The sequence below is a fragment of the Chanodichthys erythropterus genome, chromosome 17 (genome assembly GCF_024489055.1).
Source record: "Chanodichthys erythropterus isolate Z2021 chromosome 17, ASM2448905v1, whole genome shotgun sequence".
NCBI lineage: Eukaryota > Metazoa > Chordata > Actinopteri > Cypriniformes > Xenocyprididae > Chanodichthys > Chanodichthys erythropterus.
Window position 1 is genome coordinate 16,562,623 of NC_090237.1, and position 21,141 is coordinate 16,583,763.

General features: G+C 36.9%; 1 protein-coding gene across 1 annotated transcript in view; it reads left to right on the forward strand.

Moving 5' to 3' along the window:
* grik4 (glutamate receptor, ionotropic, kainate 4) overlaps positions 1–21,141 on the forward strand; it is a 430,510-nt gene that overhangs the window by 284,102 nt on the left and 125,267 nt on the right. The window contains exons 5-6 of the mRNA XM_067365349.1: positions 38–202; positions 9,369–9,466. Coding sequence (XP_067221450.1) covers positions 38–202; positions 9,369–9,466 — 263 coding nt within the window. The remainder of the gene's footprint in view (positions 1–37; positions 203–9,368; positions 9,467–21,141) is intronic.

The window sequence follows — 21,141 nt, forward strand, 5'->3', positions numbered from 1 at the left end:
TCTGGGTCTTTCTCTGTCTCCTTGAACTGTGTCTCAGCTGCCATTCTTGATGACCCGATGGAGTGTAGCCGCGGGGAGCGATTGGCCATCACTCTGGCGAAAGAAAGCATCAATCGTTCCAGCAACCGTTCTACCACAGGCAAACTGGAGGTGGACATATTTGAGCTGCTCCGAGACAGTGAATACGAGACAGGAGAAACTAGTAAGTTTTTATATATATTATATAATTTCAGAGGTACACTCAGTAGTTTTACATTCAGTGTAGTTTATAATTTGCATACATTATACCTAAAGAAATGTATAATATTTGTGTATATTTTGTTGAATAATTTTATTTATACATTTGCTTTTTTTATTTATATTATTTTTATATATTTTAATATATAACATATATTTATATTACAGCATATATTCAATTAAATAATATATTAAATTTTGATTTTGATACATTTAAATGTATACGCCCTTGCATTTCTGCAGATGAACAAGCAGTTACAAAACAAGTTGTATGCTCTATTTGTCCAGTCAATGCTGTTAACCTCATGAATATGCAAATAACAACATTAACCTGGGTTTACAATTATACAGTGTCAAATCTCACAACCTTAAAACCCGGAAATTAATTACTAACCCAGGATAAAGTATGAATAGCTGGAAATAGGGGTGGGCAATATGGCAAAAATATCATATCCCTTTTTCTTTTTCTTTTTTCAGGCAGGATCACGATCCACAATCTTAGCACAATTCTTTTTCATGTTGGATTTTAAGACTATTTTGCAAGTCACTAAGCAACACAGCCAAACTAATTTCAAAAAAAAAAAAAGGCAATAAAAGAAAAAAGAAAAACAATGACAAACTGCATAGGCCAAAGTTAGGCCAATCTTTTTTTTTTTTTTTCACTTTATTTTATTTAATTATTTTATCTTTGTTATTAAAAATAAGAACATTGAAGCAAATGACAAATAATAGGACAAGTACAATATAAGGTACAAATGAGATAAACAGTGCTTTATTTTTTTCAACCACAATAGGTATATATCTATCGATCTATTTTAACAGTAGCATTCAAATAAGAAATTGAATACATGTAAAAATAAAACACTACTTAGACTTCACTGTATGAATTAAATATACATTGATTCTTATTAAAGCCACTGAAGTTATTCAGTCATGAGCAGTGAGTGATTTTCTCTTTATTAGTGACGTTCATTAATGACACAGACGGCAGTACGTTGGCTGCTGTCACTTTAATAATGAATGTGCAGATCTGATACGCAGACGCCCATGCATATCATAATATACTGATACCACATCCAAACTATTCACTTAAAGGGATAGTTCACCCAAAAATGAAAATTTGATGTTTATCTGCTTACCCCCAGGGCATCCAAGATGTAGATGACTTTTTTTCTTCAGTCGAACGCAAATTATGATTTTTAACTGCAACCGCTGCCGTCTGTCAGTCAAATAATAGCAGTGATTGGGAACTTGAACAATAAGAGTCGAAAAAACTTCCATAGACAAATCCAAATTAAACCCTGCGGCTCGTGACGGCACATTGATGTCCTAAGACATGAAACGATCGGTTTGTGCGAGAAACCGAACAGTATTTATATCATTTTTTACCTCTAATAGACCACTATGTCCAACTCCGTTCAGCTTCCGGCTAGTGAGGTCAGATCGCGCTCTGACAACGGAAGTGATGTCTCGCGCTCATTGAAGTATATGGGCGAGACATCACTTCCATCTTCAGAACGCGTTTTTTGACCTCACTAGCAGGAAGCTGAACGAAGTTGGACATAGTGGTGTAATAGAGGTAAAAATGATATAAATAATGTTCGGTTTCTCGCACAAACCGATCGTTTCGTCTCTTAGGACATCAATGTGCCGTCAGGAGCCGCAGGGTTTCATTTTGATTTGTCTAAGCAAGTTTTATTTACTGTTATAGTTGAAGTTCCCATCTACTGCTATTATTTGACTGACAGACGGCAGCGGTTGCAGTTAAAAATCATAATTTGCGTTCGACTGGAGAAAAAAAGTCACCTACATCTTGGATGCACTGGGGGTAAGCAGATAAACATCAAATTTTCATTTTTGGGTGAACTATCCCTTTAAGATAGAAATGACTGTTTATGTAAACCTTGTGTGTATTTGATAGTTTAACCACAATAAGTAGTGAAAGAGAACTTAGTTCAGTACTCACATGCTGTGTGACAGGATTTAGGTGTGCATGCGCATCGGGTGCATACGCTGAGAAAAGAGTGCAAATAAAAAGTTTGACTGGCAGGGCTTTATAATGCATGCACATAATAAACTTTTGCGTTGGCGAAGAATTGACCCTTCGCTGGGAGTTTGATTGACAAGCGATCTAACCAATCATAACGCTGAATCCGTCATTTTGTCCTACAAAGCAGTCGGGAGTTAGAAGATTAACCTCGGTGGACTTGAACTTGAAAAATGGTGTGTAATGGCGTCTTTCCACATTTTAAACAACATTCTTTCTCATGTCCATTCATGTTTATTTGATGTTATAAATTAACAAGTTGGAAGAGATAATCAGTTCACAATCGCTACAGCAGTCTGTCACAACACATTAAAGAGCTACAAAACTTTGCTTTCTTTAAAAAAATTGCACAATTTGAAAGCTGGGACTTTGTTTAATATCATAAGTAACCTGCTCTGTCTTGTCTGTCGACATGTTGTCAGTGTCCTCTTTGCCCTGTGATGTATTTTTCACTGTGTGTGGCTTGACAGTGCCATGGCTTGTCGAACAAAGCAACAGTAACTAAGGGGGGCGGGTCTTTGCGAAGGGTCAATTGCAATGTCATGTGAGTGTAACCCTACCGCTGCCTTGCTAAACATGTGATGTGAATGTACGTTGCATTGAACAGTATGTTGGGATGGGTGCACCAGACTTGCAGCTGATAGATTGTGCACTGTAGCAAAGTACTATGTTCAATCTCTCTTTAAAGGCAGGTTGTGGAGACAATTTAATCATTCACGATTTAAAATCATCATATCACTCATCCCTAGTTGTAACCATGAAACCAAATAACCCTGGATGACATTTATTCAGGGTAAAGAAAACCCTAGTTTAACCAATTAATTTCAGATGAATAATATAGATATGCTAGGAGCTGTGTTGTAGGCTTTTCTTTCTTTAGACTTAACATTTTTGCAATGCTCTTTAGTTTTAATTTTCACAGCTGTCCTTTAGCTTCACAACTTGAATAATGTTCCCTTAACCATGGGGGTTTATTCAGAGGTTGCAGGTATTATCATAATTCACAGGTATAGGCAAATGTGAAATAATTGTGTCCTCACGAGGGCATTCCTCCTGCAAAACATGCACTGAATACTTATTGAAAGAGCAAAACTTTTTGTTTACATTTGAGCACTTCCCTGATATATTGTTTTTCTTTCCCTGATATATCTTTTATATCTTATTAAAAAGTGTGTTTAATATTTTCCAACTTTTGTAATTAAGTTTCTATATACATGCATAATTAGTGTGTCTGTCAGTTTCATCTTTCCATATGTTCTTGGCTGGTAGCAGATGATGTATTCTCTGTTAAAAAAGGGACCATTTAACACATTAAAAGATGGCAGACATTTTTTAACACAATTAAACTCCAACAATAATAGATGTTTATTTTGATCTATATCAATCTGAATTGCTTTGCTTATTTCACAAATTTACTTTAATTGTACAAAATCAGTTTATTTATTTATTTCACATCATATCATTTTGGTTTTACATTTTGCAATAATTTCTTTCTTTATTTATTTTAATGATTAGCATGAATTTAGCATGTATTTCAGAATGTCTTAGTATTTGGTTTGTCTCACTTTTGCTTTAATGACCGCAGCACTCAAGCTGCATGACGTTTTTGTAAAACCTGATGATTATATAATACAATATGATTTGATATGATCCAAAGAACATCTGACCGTTTGTACAAAGAGTCACATGATCAGTGTCAAAAAGTATCTTATTTTATTAGTGACCTAGAAATTGTGCCAAATATACTTTATTCATTTTACATCACAACATTTTGTTTTACATTTTGCAAAATCATAAATCCTTCTGTTTATTTCCATGTTTAACTTCCATTTTGAATCCCAGCTCAGACTTTTGAATTTCACTCTGCCTTTAAAATTTAAACCGTCAGTCAGTGGGTAGTGCGACTTTTACTTCAACAGCTGCCAGTCAATCTTTTTGTGCTTTTCTTACTCTGAAGCCCTAAATTTAATAATGCTTTCTTTACGAATCCTAAATCAAATAGAGTTGTGGAGAACAAAATATAGCTGCTCACTCACAGAGGGATATTAAACATGAATGAGGCTCATTGTTGTCAATGAAAGTAGACAGCACTAAAATCAGGAGAAGTCGAGCTGTAATTTAAACAATCAGAGCTGTTGAGACAAAGGATGAAGAGCTACTCCAGGTTTTTCTTGGCGTATAGAGCAGCACCATTAAAACACCTCCTCTGATAGATATGAACAGCTGTGTCTCTCTCTATCTCTCTCTCTTTACGATTAGTCACACAAACTTGCTAATTCAGCATTGTAATAGCTTGCAGTATGCAGGATTGAACTAGAAACGGATCAGTAACACTCCCAGGAAAGAGGAAATGTCACACCACCGCTACCTGCCCTACTATACTCCCGTCTGTAATCACTGAAGCCTGCATCTTTCCACATACCACATTTTGTGTGTTTGTGTGTGGTCTGCATACTAATGTGTGTGATCTGAAGTGAACAGAGACATACTGAAACCAACCTCAATCCTTGGTGCTTACTCCTTCCACATGGATTCATTGTCTTTTTCCAGACCAGCCATGCAGGAGGGTCACGCCAAAAGATTTGCCTCTAGTCAGTCATAACTGTGAATCACCTGACCCTCGTGACTCATAGTATACACTAGGGTTAACAACTTGCCTTATGATCTGTGCAGGCAAGACAATAGAACAGATGTACGTTGCTCAGACGGCTGTAAGTTAGACAATGATGGCAGTGTTAACAGACATTGTTCCAAAGACTGTTCAGAACAATCAGGACTTTTGCACAGGTGTTTGTGTTTTATAGGCAGACAGAACAATCCATGGTGCTTAACTCAATGAGTGCATTCACATGCACTCTAGTAATGTGATTATAATGAGATTTTGGCAATATTGCGATTAAACCTTATGTACACGCAATACTTCGATTAAAGTAATGTGATTAAGCTCATAATCGCAGTAAGCATAATCGCATTAAACTAGGTGGTAAACACTGATTTTAAACGCAATATACAGGCATGTAAACACCTTGATCGTATTATTCCCCCTCTGACCAAAGTGCGCATGTGCTCGGACATTCGCTGATGCCCTGTGTTGTTCACACAACTTGAACGACATTAATCTGAAGTTTTCTCTTCACCAAATCGCTAAACTCTGTCAGCACAACTCGCTGCGCAGTTGCTCCGCATCTTCATCCAGACTGCGTGAAGAACGTGACAGTAGCATATGCAAACCCGGCATTGCGATATTCACCGCAGCACCAAATAATATGTCCTTAAAAATGTATTTTGAATTAAGTAGATTAAAACAATGGCTGGTAACATGCATACTGTATGCCTATCTGAGTGTGGTATAACCATATGTAAACTGGAATGAAGAGTTCTGCTCGTGTCATGTAAACATCTTACTGCAATTAAGACCTTACTCTGATTATGAGAAATAATCACATTATTGGTGAATATGTAAACGTAGATTATCAATGTCTCTAGATTATCAGTAAACGATGGAGAAAGTGCTTCTTAATGCATAATTTATGTATAAATCTAATCTAGATGGGACTTTTAGTTAATTAAAAAAAATCTTAAAAAAGTTAATAAAAAAATAAATTTTTAGTGGAGCTTAATTAAGCTCAGGCTTTGTTATATATTTCATTATTTGTCATTCAAAGAGGATTTATTTTGATACAAATCCAATTTAATATATATATATATATATATATATATATATATATATATATATATATATATATATATATATATATGTAATACATATATAATATATATAGTACAGTCCAAAAGTTTGGAACCACTAAGATTTTTAATGTTTTTAAAAGAAGTTTCGTCTGCTCACCAAGGCTACATTTATTTAATTAAAAATACAGTAAAAACAGTAATATTGTGAAATATTATTACAATTTAAAATAACTGTGTACTATTTAAATATATTTGACAAAGTAATTTATTCCTGTGATGGCAGAGCTGAATGTTCAGCATCGTTACTCCAGTCTTCAGTGTCACATGATCCTTCAGAAATCATTCTAATATGCTGATTATAACAACTATATATTAGTGGTGGGCATAGATTAATTTTTTTAATCTAGATTAATCTCACTGTAATCTTGGAATTAATCTAGATTAATCTAGATTAAAATGGCTCATTTGAATTCTGCCGAAGACATTCAGAATATGTGTGCTACCCATAGACTGTAAAAAAAATACATATTTGGTGCTACCCAAATAATGACTAAAAGTAATTTTTCAGGAGTTAGAAGATTAACCTCGGTGGAGTTAAACTTGAAAAAATGTGTATATTAACATCTTTTTGCGTTTGAAACAACACTGATTCTCATGTTCATTCATGTTTATTTGATGCTATAATTGGACTCGTAGTAAGAGATGATCATTTAAAGAGCAACAAAACAGTTTTCATTGTTTGAATTTCTTTAAAAAACTACACAATTTGAAAGCTGAGACTTTGTCTAATATCATAAGTAACCTGCTCTGTCTTGTCTGTCGACGTGTTGTCAGTGTCTTTGCTCCGTGATGTATTTTTCACTCTGTGTGGCGTGACAGCGCCAGGGCTTGTCAGACAAAGCAACAGTAACTAAGGGGGGCGGGTCTTTGCGAAGGGTCAATTCGGCTAGGTATACATCCGTGCTAAAATATCAAGGTGAAAGTCATCATAGCTTGCGTAGTATAGACCCAGCTCCCAACCCAACTTTGAGAATACAATATTTTTTTTATCGCCCATTAAGAGTCTCACATTAACGCAGCAGTTCTGTGCACACACACAGTTCAGTAAAATACGGGAGTGACAACTGCATTCTACAATCGTATTAACTCCCGAAAAATACAGGTAGTGACAACCGCATTTACAGAAATTCTATGCAGTGTGTACGGAACCGAACTGAACAACTAGTTGTTAATGACGTTTATGTGCACCTGTGTAACGTTTGTCTCTCGTGAATGCGCGGCGAATCACAGGGTAAGCACTTGCCTATCCAAATGCTTTATGCTGAAAATCGCGATTCATGTCTGCTCAGTTTAATAACTCCATAAACCCATTTGCTTTATGAGACGAGCTTAAACAACAAGCCCAAAAAGCTTATAATGAGTTACCATGACAACACAGAATGAGTGCCGCGTGCTGTGTGAAACTGGATATACAAGCATAAACAAAACACGACACCTCCGTCGAAGTGTGTTACACACTGTTAGTGTGTTTAGTTAAATTGCTGAAAATAATGAGTGTTTTGTCACTTTAATATTACTTTGGTCACGATAACGAATACCAAACACAAGAGACGCCAGAACGTCACTATGGTTTCCAAGCTGTCAATCATTGCATTTTCGAGAGTGAGTCGTGTTCTGTACACACATGTAACGATAATTTAGGGGATTCACTCCCTCATTTAAATGCAGTTGTCACTCCTGAAACTTACAGTGTCTACGTGGCCTATATTGTATGTATAAATCTAAATGTGAATTTTAAATAAAGTAAGTTATTTGGAGTTGTTTGCTGGAATTCAATTATCATTGAAGCTGAGTGATAGTCGCAGACCTTTTTTTCTTTTTTTTCTCTTGATTCAATTTTATTTCTTTCAAAGAGTTAGGAAGAACTGCATGCATTAATGCAGGAGGCAATACATTTTGATGAGATATACAATACACTCTTAGAAATAAAGCTTTTTTATTGGCACTTAAGGTTCCATGAACACTCTTTAACAAAATTTCCAATGCATAAAAGGTTCTTTATTGTAAAAAATAAATAAATAAATAAATAAGTTTTTTTTTTTTTTTTTTACGATTCTTAAAATGCTATTCACACTAAGATGAAAAGGTCCTTTGGGGAACCCGAAATGGTTCTTCTGTGGCATCACTGCAAAAATGCCCTTTTGGAATCTTTATTTTATATAATGTTTGTCTAGACTCTAAAGCCATATTGTAATCATTTTAATAAATCTTGAGATTAATTGTAATTCATCATTTTAACAAACTGAAAGCCCCATTTAGAGGAATAACAATGCATCTGACTACACAGCAAGGTTGACATGAAATCATGAGATACATTTGATTTCCAACTGAGAACAGTTGACCTGCAAAATGAACACTAGTGTACTCACTGTAACAATGTGTAGTGATCCTAAATATGCAGCTCATCACCATTCAGGGCAGTGCAGAGATGTGCTTGCAATGTATTATGGGGTAGCAGAGGTTTCCACAGGTGTCTTCATTTGCATTGGTTACTGTTGGATTGAGTTTCCTTTCCTTTTTTCCCAGCATGCCCTGATTAAGTGGTCAGAGTACCAATATCTGGCTTATACACTACCCACGCCATCATAATTAAAACAAAAAGATATTATAAACCCATGTGAAATGACACTCTGTTAGAGTTCAGGCCAATGCCCTGCGCGTGTGCTGGAGAGTCAGAAACAAATCTACCTCTCACTCCTCCTCCTGCACCTAATCGCAAATATAATTTCAGGACACACTTCACTCAAAGGTCATTTAATAATAAAATGTAATTTTGTGTGAGAGACTGCAAAAGAGCAGATTAATAACAGTGCTAAGCCACAGATAGGCAAGGTTTTGATTATAGTGAGCTCTTTAAAAAAGCTCCCTTAAAAGAGAATTATTTGAGTTTTGCTAGTAATTTTAAAACAGATTGAATGGATACAAAGGGGTCAGGTTTTGGCTGATTAGCATGGCCCATTAGCCCCTGCTGGTAGATGCAGTAACTGCACCATCTGGACCCAAAAATCATATTGAAGGTTGTTCCAAAGTAGTCGTGTATTCTAATGGAATACATCTGTTTTCAAGCAACATGTAAACTGCAATTATATCATTATATTATAGTAGATGAGTGCCTGATTTTATCTGGAGATTTTACTTCACCTGTGCCAGCAAAGCAACTGGCATTGAGATGAATGGGTATGCTCTTTACTTTATCTGGGTTTTTTTAAACTTCCATGGTAGATACGCCATCCTTGAATGAAAATGGGGCAGCAGCAGTAGGGTTGCACCTTGCTTTCCTTCTGCTTGCTGTCTGTAATAAATGACAGTTGGTCTTTCCCTTGCCTATTGACAGTGTGCCAGATCATGTCCAAGGGGGTTGTGGCAGTCCTGGGCCCCTCTGCCAGCCCGGCATCCAACTCCATCATCAGTAATATCTGCGGTGAGAAAGAGGTGAGTGCTGGCATTGGCTTTCTTTTGTCATCAGTGCAACATACCAAAGCCCAGATCATATTACCAAGTAATCATTCATATCATTACTGTAATGACCGGAGTGTTCCGCGACATGCTCTAAAAATGATCCCTAACCACAGCTGATGAACACAACGACCAAACAACGAGTGTTATGCTGTGACTACAATGTGCAGCTCTAATTAATAAATACATAAATGATTATTGACACATCATGCTCAGCAATCCCACTGTTCTGAAGTCAAACTTTCCTAGAAGCATTTGTTCTGCCGTCAGCAAACATGAAGAGGATGCGAACAGACTAAGTAAATTACTAAAGGGAAGAATTAAATAATGGGGATTAACGGAGAATTTATATTGATTAATTGTCGCCATGGTGCAGACTGAATTGTTTGGAGCACTTTCTCGCTCCGTCAGACAGTAAAGGGAAACTTTTGAACACAAAGGAAAAAAAAGAGAGCTGAATGAAGTTGAATATTTATCTTCTGTCACTTGAAAGTGCAAATTGCAAACTGCAAATCTTAATCCCAGTTGTCATATGTACTGTATATGCTTTAATGTATATATTTTAATAGACTTATAATCAACTTATGATGCTGTCACAAACTCCCAATTCTAAACAGTCTAGAGCTGGGGATGATGTGATACTATATGTGGATTTTCTTCCAAAGCAGCAGTCAAAGGAATATATTACTTTCACACAGGTAATGAATAATGCAGCTTGAAACAAGTTTACTGTGCATACTCAACTGACTAAGCATCACTCCTAAATGTCTTCATAATTCATAATCAGTGGCAACTCGCCTTCCAAAGTGAGCAACGAGCATAAATATTCATAGTCACATCTTATAAATGACTGGTTAGGTCATAGATGAGGGCTTGTGTAATGAAAGTTTAAACGTTTACATCAGCTATAATACACCTCGATGAATATTTATAATGCTGACATTTTATTTGTTTTCAGGAGCTGTTATTTGTCTTGTCCCTGTGTGATGCAGTAGGTCAGGGTTTGGTTAGCGCTGCGGAGGTTGTTAGCTGCTTTGGGATGATGAAATGGGGGGTTCAGATGCTCTCTGTCCTCTGTCTATGGGGAAAGGTCATTGTGCTCCTGTTATTGTATTTTTAAAAAAAATGGTTTGTCTATCTCTAATGGTCTAAAGGGAGGAGATGCCATTGTGTTTATGATGGTGTATGTGTCTGTGTGTGTGAGAGAGAGACAGAGAGAAAACAAAACAGGAAGGAGTTTGTAGTTTGGCAAGAAGCCCCATGCTGCTTCAAGATGTTTGAAGGGGTGATTTCAAATGTGGCTGAAACCAGGGTGACATGTCCTTGACTGGTTTCATGAGATTCACCCATGTACAATTTCATTTAGTTCTTCTGTATGCAGACAAATGCAGAACATATTAATTTCCCCCAGTGTGTGTGCATTCATGCTTGTTTTTGTGCTGCCTAGATTGCAAGCTTGCATGCTTGTAATATCTGAGAGGTCTATATCGTTCAGCGTGTATCATTTGTATTTCTCTACACAGCTGCTGAGACTGTTCTGTTCGGCCTAAAGATAGAAGTAAATACAAGATGAACCTGTACTGGTTTTATTATCACGAGTGCTCAAGATGGTCTTTTACTCATGTAATGCAATGATGGTGTTTCCCATCTGGCTTAGAAAGAAAAGACAAATCTGCTTTGAGGGTCTGGAGTGTGGCTTTTGACTTCTCATTATTACTGATAAATGTTTGTTCACATGCAGCATGCTCACTTTCCCTTTTCACAGAACTTATGTTATCCAACATCACATGGAGGTTCTTGTAACAACAGATAATGTAAACAGTCGAAATTATTTTGCCTCTTGTAAGTCAAGTACAGGAACCTTTTGACAAACAAGGTTCCTTGTTGTCCATATGTTTTCCCAGAGACCTTAGGGTTCTGCTATAAAATTGCATTGTTATTCAAGTCAGTCACTAGAGAATAATAAATACTTGTAGGACAAAAAAAAAGAAGGTTTTCCTCTAATTTCTCATAAATATGAATGGTGTGTTTGTGGTACAGAGAGTGTAGAAGATGAGAGAGGCAGGAGCCTTTGAGAGCTTCAGGAGCCACTACAGTAGCAGCACAGCTGCGCTTAAGGCTGAGGCCTTTGAACCTGAATGACACACGTGTGGAAACTAGGTGATGGAGAAAGGCTAGACTTAAAAACCCCAGAGCACAACAGACAGAACTTCCTGTGGTGCCTGAGAATACATTACATTAATATGAAAAATTTCTATTCATGTGTTGAAATTCAAGTCAAATTTTTGCCCCTTAGGGGCAGTCTTTGCCATGGTAGCGATGCTGATTTTTATGCATCATTATTTGTTGTGTAGTATTTTAGTAGTTTTTTGCATTTGCTTTTGCCACCTGTTGAATGTGAAATACAGCAGTTGCTGGAAGTGTAGACATCTAGGATTTTAAATCTTATTTAAACCTGGAAATAAAGACAAATTTAAAAGAAGAAATGTTTTGTTTTCATAAACACTTAAATTAGGAACGTTTATTCAAACACATGTGTAACATATGTAATTAACAGTAAATAATCTCCTCTCTGGTGTTTTTATAGCTAACTAACAAAATGTGAACATTGGATACATTTCCTAAGGTAAAAGCAACATTAAGTGACATTGTTAACAAGCAGTTTTAGTGGCGTATTTCCGCGGTTAAAACACTGATTGAGCAATTACATGACACATTAATTTCGGTAAGCTGTACTTTATTTTTCAACATACCTTTTGATGTTCATGCATGTTTTTTTACATAATTTGTAGAGTGGAAGAAAAGACTCGCACTTCTTGCTGCTGCTTGAACAGAGGCACTACAGCGATCTGTCAAGTCACATTTAAGAGTGTCAAAACGCCATTTATTGTTTAAATTTCATGATAAATTGGACAGAATTTGAAAGCTGAGACTATGTTTCTTATCAGAAGTACAAAGCACAAAGGGGAGGCACGCTACAAATAATGTTTGGTGTAGGTAGACAAATGGAGCCTGCTAAGTTTTGTTGCTTTATGTCGTTATTTTTTAACTGGTAATGCGTTATTGTCGTGTTAACTTTGACAGCCCTGAATTCAACATGAGAGATTTTCTTCACACAGTATGAGTTGCAGGCTGACACGTTTTTCCTCCCACTTTTGATTGACAGGATATAATAGGCCTATAATTGTTTTTAAACAATCGGCCAATGGCCAGTAGTGAAAATAATTGCTAGTTAGTATCTGATACATTGGTGCATCCCTAGTAACAACATTTTTATATTTGTAAAATTTTAAAACAAGAAACATCATGATATATAACAATGAAATGCTAATTTAACTTTTTACTCAAATTGTTATGCTTATAATTTAATTTATGGAAAAAGAAACTTAAAATTAAAATGAGAAAAATGCAAAATAGGAGCATTTTCACCAGTGTTCTGATGTTTTCAGTGTTTGATCCCACTGTATAATCAAATTATGGTAAGCGGTCATCTAGTTTTGCTGCAGTCTCTCAGGTTATCACTGATTACATATTAAATTAGGATTACTCCACTTGGTCAAGCATGAATAATTAAGTATAAGCAGTTGCACACAACAGGGAGACACACAGTAGTGCCACTGTGAGACTGAGCCAACAGACTTAACCTGGAAGCTCTGTTTATTTGTAGCTAGGTGTATTTTTTGGCAGGCTATTTTGGGACAGACTTTGTTCCAGGCATGCCAGTGTATGAAAGTGGACCTAGCATGCTGTGTTTGATCCTGAATGCTGTAATTTTGCTAGCTATCAAAGCTTCAGCTCAGCAGGAGTCTTCATTTACAGCATTCACTCTGCAAGAGCTGTTTTTTCACCGTCTGTCCCTTCCCTATCTCTCCTTCTCATCTCCCTTCACCCATGCACATACTGCATCTTCCCATACTTCCTTTGCAGCATATTTGGAGAATCGCCAGTGATGTAATTTGTGCCAGTAACTTGCTATTAATGTGATTTGTGTTCCATATTGTAAGTTGCTTGAGTAAGTAAGCATCTGTCGAGAACATAAATGAATGTAAATGTAAAACGCCCAAATCACTCCTCGCTTCATGTTGTCTGTGGTTCCTGGCTGATGATTCCGGTTGAGAGGTCAGTCATGGTGATTAAGCTGTGAAAACTTTACTGGACCATATAAGGTGGCGAGACTCTTAATGGCAGATCTCTTCAGACCTCATTGGCTTAAATGATGTATAACTGCAGCACTGCTGATCCCTCAGCGTTAAATGCTATAAGCGCTAATGTTGTGCGCAATGGATAGATGAACACTGACAGCAGAACAGGCGATATGTTTGATAAAGCACTCCAGATTTGCTGTCAAATACTTTTCTTTCAGTCAAAATGGCACTGATTCTTGTGGCTGTGCTCAGGGATCTTATGGGTCTTATGGGTTTTATGACTACTTTAACATACAAAGTATTTCAGTTCAGCTTCTTTAAGCCATTGTAAGCTGATTTTGATAAAGTTCATCACAATCAATTCATATACAGTGACTCCAAAAGTGTTTGTGCATTAGATAACAAAATATCAAACCAAGTACGCAAGGCAAGTTGTTTGTGGGTATAAAATGCATGAGATGAGATTGTTATTGCATAGTTTTGATCACAATGGGTCACATAAGTTAAGTAGACTTTCAATATAACCAAATCACATTTACTTCAAATATGTATGACTCAGTTTAAGTGTTTAGAGAATGGAAAGTTATATTCATTTATATATGCAATAATTATTTTTTATATAAATATATATTTTGAAAATATGGTTATTGATATTAGATGTATATATTCCCAGTGTATTTATTCCACATTTTACTTCATGTATGCCATCATTCTTCAAATCCCTAATTTGTGCAGTTGTCTTCTGTAGATATTCCTTCCCTGCTCAGTGTGTATAGGGAGCAGTGCGCACTTTTCAGGGACCTTGTGAATTGGAACACAGCTTGTGTGAACTTGAAAGAAACTGACTTCTTACGTCTCCTAAAAATGACCTTGGAACCAGATGGTTAAAAGTAACTGAAAATGTCTCAGAAATGTGGAGTTATGCTGTGACTGAATGATTGCTGCTGTGACTGGTATTCTTTATTATTTTTTTCCACAATTTCTACATTGCCTTGTTTTGTTGTTAAAGTACTGCATATTAACATATACAGTACGAATATCCATTTGAAGCATGTGTTTTATACACAGCAAAATTGGAATGTATTTTCACCAAAATTCCAGAATTGTCATCAAGCTGACTATCTAGATAGTGCAGTGAATGTTTATATGGTTGTCAATTAATGGGATGCTACATTTCATTCAAAATGAAATATATTCAATACATTTTGGCTTCAAAAAGATTTCCCTAAAAAAAGGGAAGAATAAACCTGGTGTCCTCCATGATTCCTATTCTTTCCGACAGCCATTCACTTGAACGCATCCAAAGTCCCTTTAAGACAAGTCATTTCACTCAGCGGCCATCTTTGAAACGCCTCTCAGGCATCCTGGGCATCATGCAATCTCTTTGAATGGGGAAACATGAAATTCTCCAAAACTGTTTGCCAACCTTATGATTAAATTTCATATTTGAAATCACCAATGAAATCTAACAACAACTGGCTCATAAATTTAGTTTCTAAACGCTCAAATCATGACAAAAAAAATATTTTTCAGGCTGGATCAAGCTAATGCGCATGCGCAGACCTAAATGCGCATCTCTTCGGAGGCGCGCGTCTGACTGTTTCTATAGAAACCGGTGATTCTAGCGGCCGCTGAAGTGACGCGATGACTTTACCAGTCGGCGATTGGCTCTTATTTAGAAGGCAGGACTTATTCCGCCATATTGCGCGTTACACTTTCTCCCATTCAAATAATACGAGTGACATGTCTTGTGTTATTCTATAGTCTTTGATGCAACAAGCCCATAATCACAACTTCAGAAGTGGGAAGTACGTTATTTCCTTATGCACTGGAAGGCAGCATTAGTTACACTCTTAGAAAAAAAAATGCATTTTGTCTCTGGGGGAGTACCTTTTTAGCAACAACTTTGTACCTTATCCACCCAGAAGGTGCATAACAGTACCTTTGGGTAGTAATATGTACCCTTAAGGTACTACCATGCACCTTTTTTAGGCTAAATAATGGTACAAAGTTGTCCCTTTAAGGCAGGGGTGTCCAAACATAATCCTGGAGTATGTTTGGACCTACAGAGTTTTGCTCCAGCTTGCCTCAACACACCTGTCTGGAAGTTTCTAATATACCTAGTAGGACCTTGATTCGCTGGTTCATGTGTGTTTAATCGGGGTTGGAGCTAAACTCTGCAGGACACTGGCCCTCCAGGAGCAGGACTGGACAGCCCTGCTTTAACCCTCTGTGGTCTGAGGCTGATTTGGGGTCCTGGAGTAGTTTTGACATGCCCTGATATTTGTGCTTTTTCAGCTGCTTACGTATAAACATATTAATGACAAAAGTCTCATTATACTGTATTCAGCAGAAACTAGGCTACAATAATATTTGAGCAGCAAGCATGTACATGTTTTTATTTATGAGAGAATTACGTATATGTGTGGTTTTTGAAAAAAACTAAACAGATAAGTCACTGAAATAAGGCCTCAGAACACATACTAAATATTTTGTATATATAGCCATATATTGTAAAACAAATGTACTGAAAAATAAATTAAACTTTCATAATCTGATTTGTCCTAATTTCTCTACTTGAAAGAGATGAAAGAGACATGTGAGCTTTTACTTTGATGAAAACTGCACTCGAGCTTTTATATTGGTGGAAAACAAGTTTACAGACGCATCTCATTACAAAACTAGTGAAACGCTATAATGGGAAGTCAACTGTAAATGTGAAAATAATGCGTAACTACTGCCTGTTACGTTCCCAAATGCACGCTTAACTCAACACATGCAGAGATGGAGTTCACTTCATTCATTTACTGTGAACTGAAATGTGGAGCTGATCACAGACAGTCTTTTGCGATTTGATAAGGACACAAAGCCTTGTCGCGTTTTCAATTTTAGTTTGTTTGACAGCAATAGCGCAAAACAAGACATTAAAACTTTTATGCTATTATGAGAAGTTTAAATATATTTTCGGGCCACCACAGTCTAGTTAAAGAATGGGAAGCACTGAAATGTATTTGTGGCAATCAGTGTTGATTTTGTGGCGGGCTGCCACAAATAAATCAATGTATGGAAAACATTGTGCACTGTTTATTTATAAAGAAAGAATTTTAACTAGGAAAAAATAACAATATCCGCACATTGCATTGGACATTTTAACTCTGCAACTGTGTTGATTGTCTACTTTTGAGTTGCTCCTCTTTTATTGGAGTGGACATTACAACAGCTCCAACTCATAACCGGTTGTGGAAACGCACAGAAAGGTTCCAGTTTGGCACAAGCAGCATGTCATTGGGGAAAGGCTAAAAAATCCCTCCGGTACTGTCACGAAGGGGGAGGAGGTGACATTTCCAGAAGAGAAGGCCTTGTTGTGAAAGTTGATGATTGTGCCACGTTATGCCTGTACTGCTCTTCTTTCGCCGTGCAAACAAAACACAGGTGCTGCGTCCTCATTCGCCTGATGATAATTAGGGTAACACAGCTGTTGGCGGCACCTCTGCTTACCTCTATTTTGCTGTGCAATTGATCTGTCACGCTAAGAGACGCCAGTGCAACTGAATTTACATCAACCAACCTGAGTTCTCTTTATTCCTTGCTAAATGGATATACACAGTGGCACTATGCCACTCAAGACCCCTCCTGGCTTCTGAGAGCCTTTTCATATTCAATTCATCCTTTTGTTTATAATATGATTAATGTTCAAAAGACACTAGACCAGTATTCCATTGTCTCTTTGTTCTGTGGTCATCCATGGTGCAGTGCTGTCTTTTTGTTGAGGTGTGAATGGATCAGGCTTTTCCGCCCCAGCTGAGCCCATCGGCACTGCATAGTGGAATTATTCATGGACTTCATCAAGTCTGCAAACAAATCCCTGGGCAGCCATGAGCGCTCTCTTAACAAGTTATGCATTTTGTTGTGTGTTATTACAGCACATATCCCTGCTAAATATTTAAGTGTACACAATGTGCTCTAATTTATGGAAGCCTGTTTCTGACTCAGATTAAAAAAGGAAATTGTGTATATCCCACAGTTTTTCTCGTCATTGTGATTCTTTCTCTCAATTGTAAATTTATTTCTCTCATAATTGTTTTTTCATCCCTTAATTGTGACCTTATATTTCACAATTGTGTCTTAAAGTGGCCATAAATTGAGAAACCACATTTTACTTCTTGTGACATTTAAGAGGTCATTGTACTATAAAAAATATTCTGTAAGTTTCAGAACTCAACATTTCCTCATTAGTGCGAAAACAGCTTTTATTGAAACCAAGCTCCCAAAATGACTTGTTTCGGATTTTGTCTCAATATGACATCACAGTGAGATAAAAGACCGGCTCTGCAGAAGAAAATCAATGCCTACTTCTATATTAATGTTTACTTCTTTAGCCCTGCCCACCTATTCACACATGTCATATAGTAGTAAATAAGAGAGAGATGCAAACATGGGATTACTTGAGCAACAAAATAGAGATGCATCTTAGGATTACAAGATGTTTTGCAGTGCCAAGTTGTGGGAAAACAGTCTTTGCATTGCTTTCCTTCTGATCCTAACATTAGGAAAGCATGGATAAACTTTATTTTTTAATGATGTTCCTGTTTGCGTCAGTAAGAATACTGTTCGTTTGATCACTTCATTTTACTGCAGATTCATTTTTAAACAAAACACAGTGCAATGCAGGCTTTTCAGATAAATACCGACTATATTGGATCCGATAGGAATGTCGCAACATACAAGTGTGAGTAACAATGTTTTTACCATGTGTCATATTGCTTTGTCTGTTACGCATTGTTTGATATGTACTCACTTTACTTTCACTTTACTGAAAATGATGAACAATGAATATAAGAATGACAGTGTGACAAACGGTACGTTCATTCATAATTCATTTACATGAAACACCGTAAGTTATGCTACCAACTATATACGTGGTAACTCTAAGTACTTGAACTTTATTTGCCACAGCCAAGACTGATAAAGCATATGTAATATGCATAAATGTTTCAACTAACAAGATAAACACCTTTCTCTAGCGTCTTCCTTTCAACATTAATATAAAGTAATGAAATACAGTACTACCTCAAAAATACAAGGAATAAATACAAATAAAGATGATTAATTATCAAGCTGTCACAGACTGGAGTGTCCTTGGTATTTGAGGTGTATGTTAATTGTCTTCTGATTCAGGATCAGACTCATGCATGGCTGATTTTTTCAGGTTGCCATTTTGCGACATCAGAAGTTTTCAAAACAATTCCACACGTGTAATGGTGGGGACGTTGAAAATTATTTTAATATGCAAAAATTTGTAACACCCTTACACAGATTAACTTCTTGAAGAAAGAAAGTCTTAAATTCATAGACTCATGGCATTAAACTTTGCATGCACTGCAAAAAATAATATCTTCCTCAGGATTCATTTTCCAATACAAATAGAATTGTATTTTTTTCTCATAACTGCAGTTTTACTTTGCACGTTGCAATGTTTTCTCAGAATTGTGATGTTATAGCTCAGAATTGCTATTTTATTATAATTGCGACTTTCTCACAAATGCACACTTTCTCTTTAATGTGACTTTATATCTCATAAAATTATAGCTTTCTTGTTAAATATATTTTTTATTTAACTTTATCAAATAATTGCCTGTTTTATTTTACCTCTATACCACAATTACAATCTTCCATCATTTGAGAGATTTGTTGTTTTACATGGAGAACTACACATTTGTTCACAATGGCTGAATGTGTGAGCAGAAACTAAGGGAGAAACACACCCATGGATTCCATCTGTTAAGTAATATCGTAAATTCACCAAAGATGACTTCGATTCACCTCCATTCACCACGGCTTCACCTTTCCACCTGCACCACAGCTGGTAGCCACAGTGCAGTCTAAAAGGTGACCCGCAGCTTTAAAACGTTAGGATCTTTTACAGGATTTCTATGTTTTGCGAAACCAGCAGTGATGCTTGCAAAACAGAGATTGAGGGACGTGTTTCTTCAGGGCTTTTTCCGAGCATGGTGATCAATGAGATTATGGTCAATGCTGAGCTTTCTCTCAAGGCCTCAGTGGCCTTTTCTTCTCTTTACTCTCTCCACCAGGGACTCTCGGCACTCATAGCCTCCAAAACATGATTACTCCACTTAGTGCTTGAGTGTCTGTTTTTCCCCAAGCAGCTGACTTCCCATGGTCCATTGCGCCACATTAGAGAGGTGTGCAATGTCACAATCATTCACAATACCCCTCCAGCCACTCTGCCATCCCCATATGGCAGATCTCCATGTCTTTGAGTAATGGTGCTGCTTTCTACTTGTGTCCGCCCCCACCAACCTGTGAGGCAACCTAGCATGGCTTTGTCACTCTTTGCTAATCTTGAGTGTGACAACAGACAAATATGGCTGACTTTAAAGTACAACAGTGTGTCCAGCTGTATCATTTGACACTGTGGCCCTGGTATAAGTTCTGTGATCTTTTATTAAACATGATTTTGTTCCTCTGGCACGTAAGGGAACAGATGTAAGATCTCATTATACTTTACCTTGCCATATGGCATGATATCCCCTGAGTTCCCTCCTGAGACTGTCCACCCTTATGGATGTGTTTTTTCATTCAAAGCTACAGGTAGAAAGCAGTTGGACAGCCATAGACTGTAAAACCAGGTCTAACTTTCATACCAAATGGTAAAAAAGGCCATGGTGGGAGTTTTAAATGAAGTACACATGCACAATTTTTTTTCAGCACAGCGTCACAACAATCTGCACAATTTCATGGTTAAGTGAGAAAACTGTATTTGTGCCAAATGACTTCACAAATGGCCCTTTGTGAAAGCAACCCATTTCCCTATGAAGTTTAAATTGATTATTTAAAAAGCCAAGGGACATTTTAAGTAACGTTCATGATGTCGCAACAGCTTTTGTTATTCAGAGTTGAATATTTTAGTCTGCCATTCTCGCAATAATGTCCTTTCCTTATTGTAGTTTAAAACCCTATTAAGATGACTTCACAAAAATGATTGTGTACTTTAAATAAAACATTTGGGAATGCCCATTTAGATAAAGACAAAGAGCTCAATTTGCTCTAAGAGTGTGTACAAGCATACTAATTCAATAAACTGAATTGTCAGATGAAACAAGTTTCATTATAATTCACAAGATATTTATTACCAAACCATCCAATTATACTGTTCTGCATTACAAATGTCCAAAATGTAACATCTGTTAAGTGCCTCAATATTCATGTGTACCAGGTCAGCATGTTCCTGCTGGTTTAAATGAAATGTTTGGCACATGTACTTATACTGCAGTGTTGCATGGCTGTTTGCCTGACTTCACTGAGCTGCTTTTGGCCTGCACCAGGCCCCTCATTAAAAGCCTGTCAGCAGTGCATCTGTAGGCCTGACAGCCACTCTGTCAACCCGCAGGAGCAGACAGCACACGGACAGACAGATATTACCCTCATACACAACTCTCCCTCTGGCCCACAATTCCATTGCTGAAGCCCAGATTGGCTCCACCA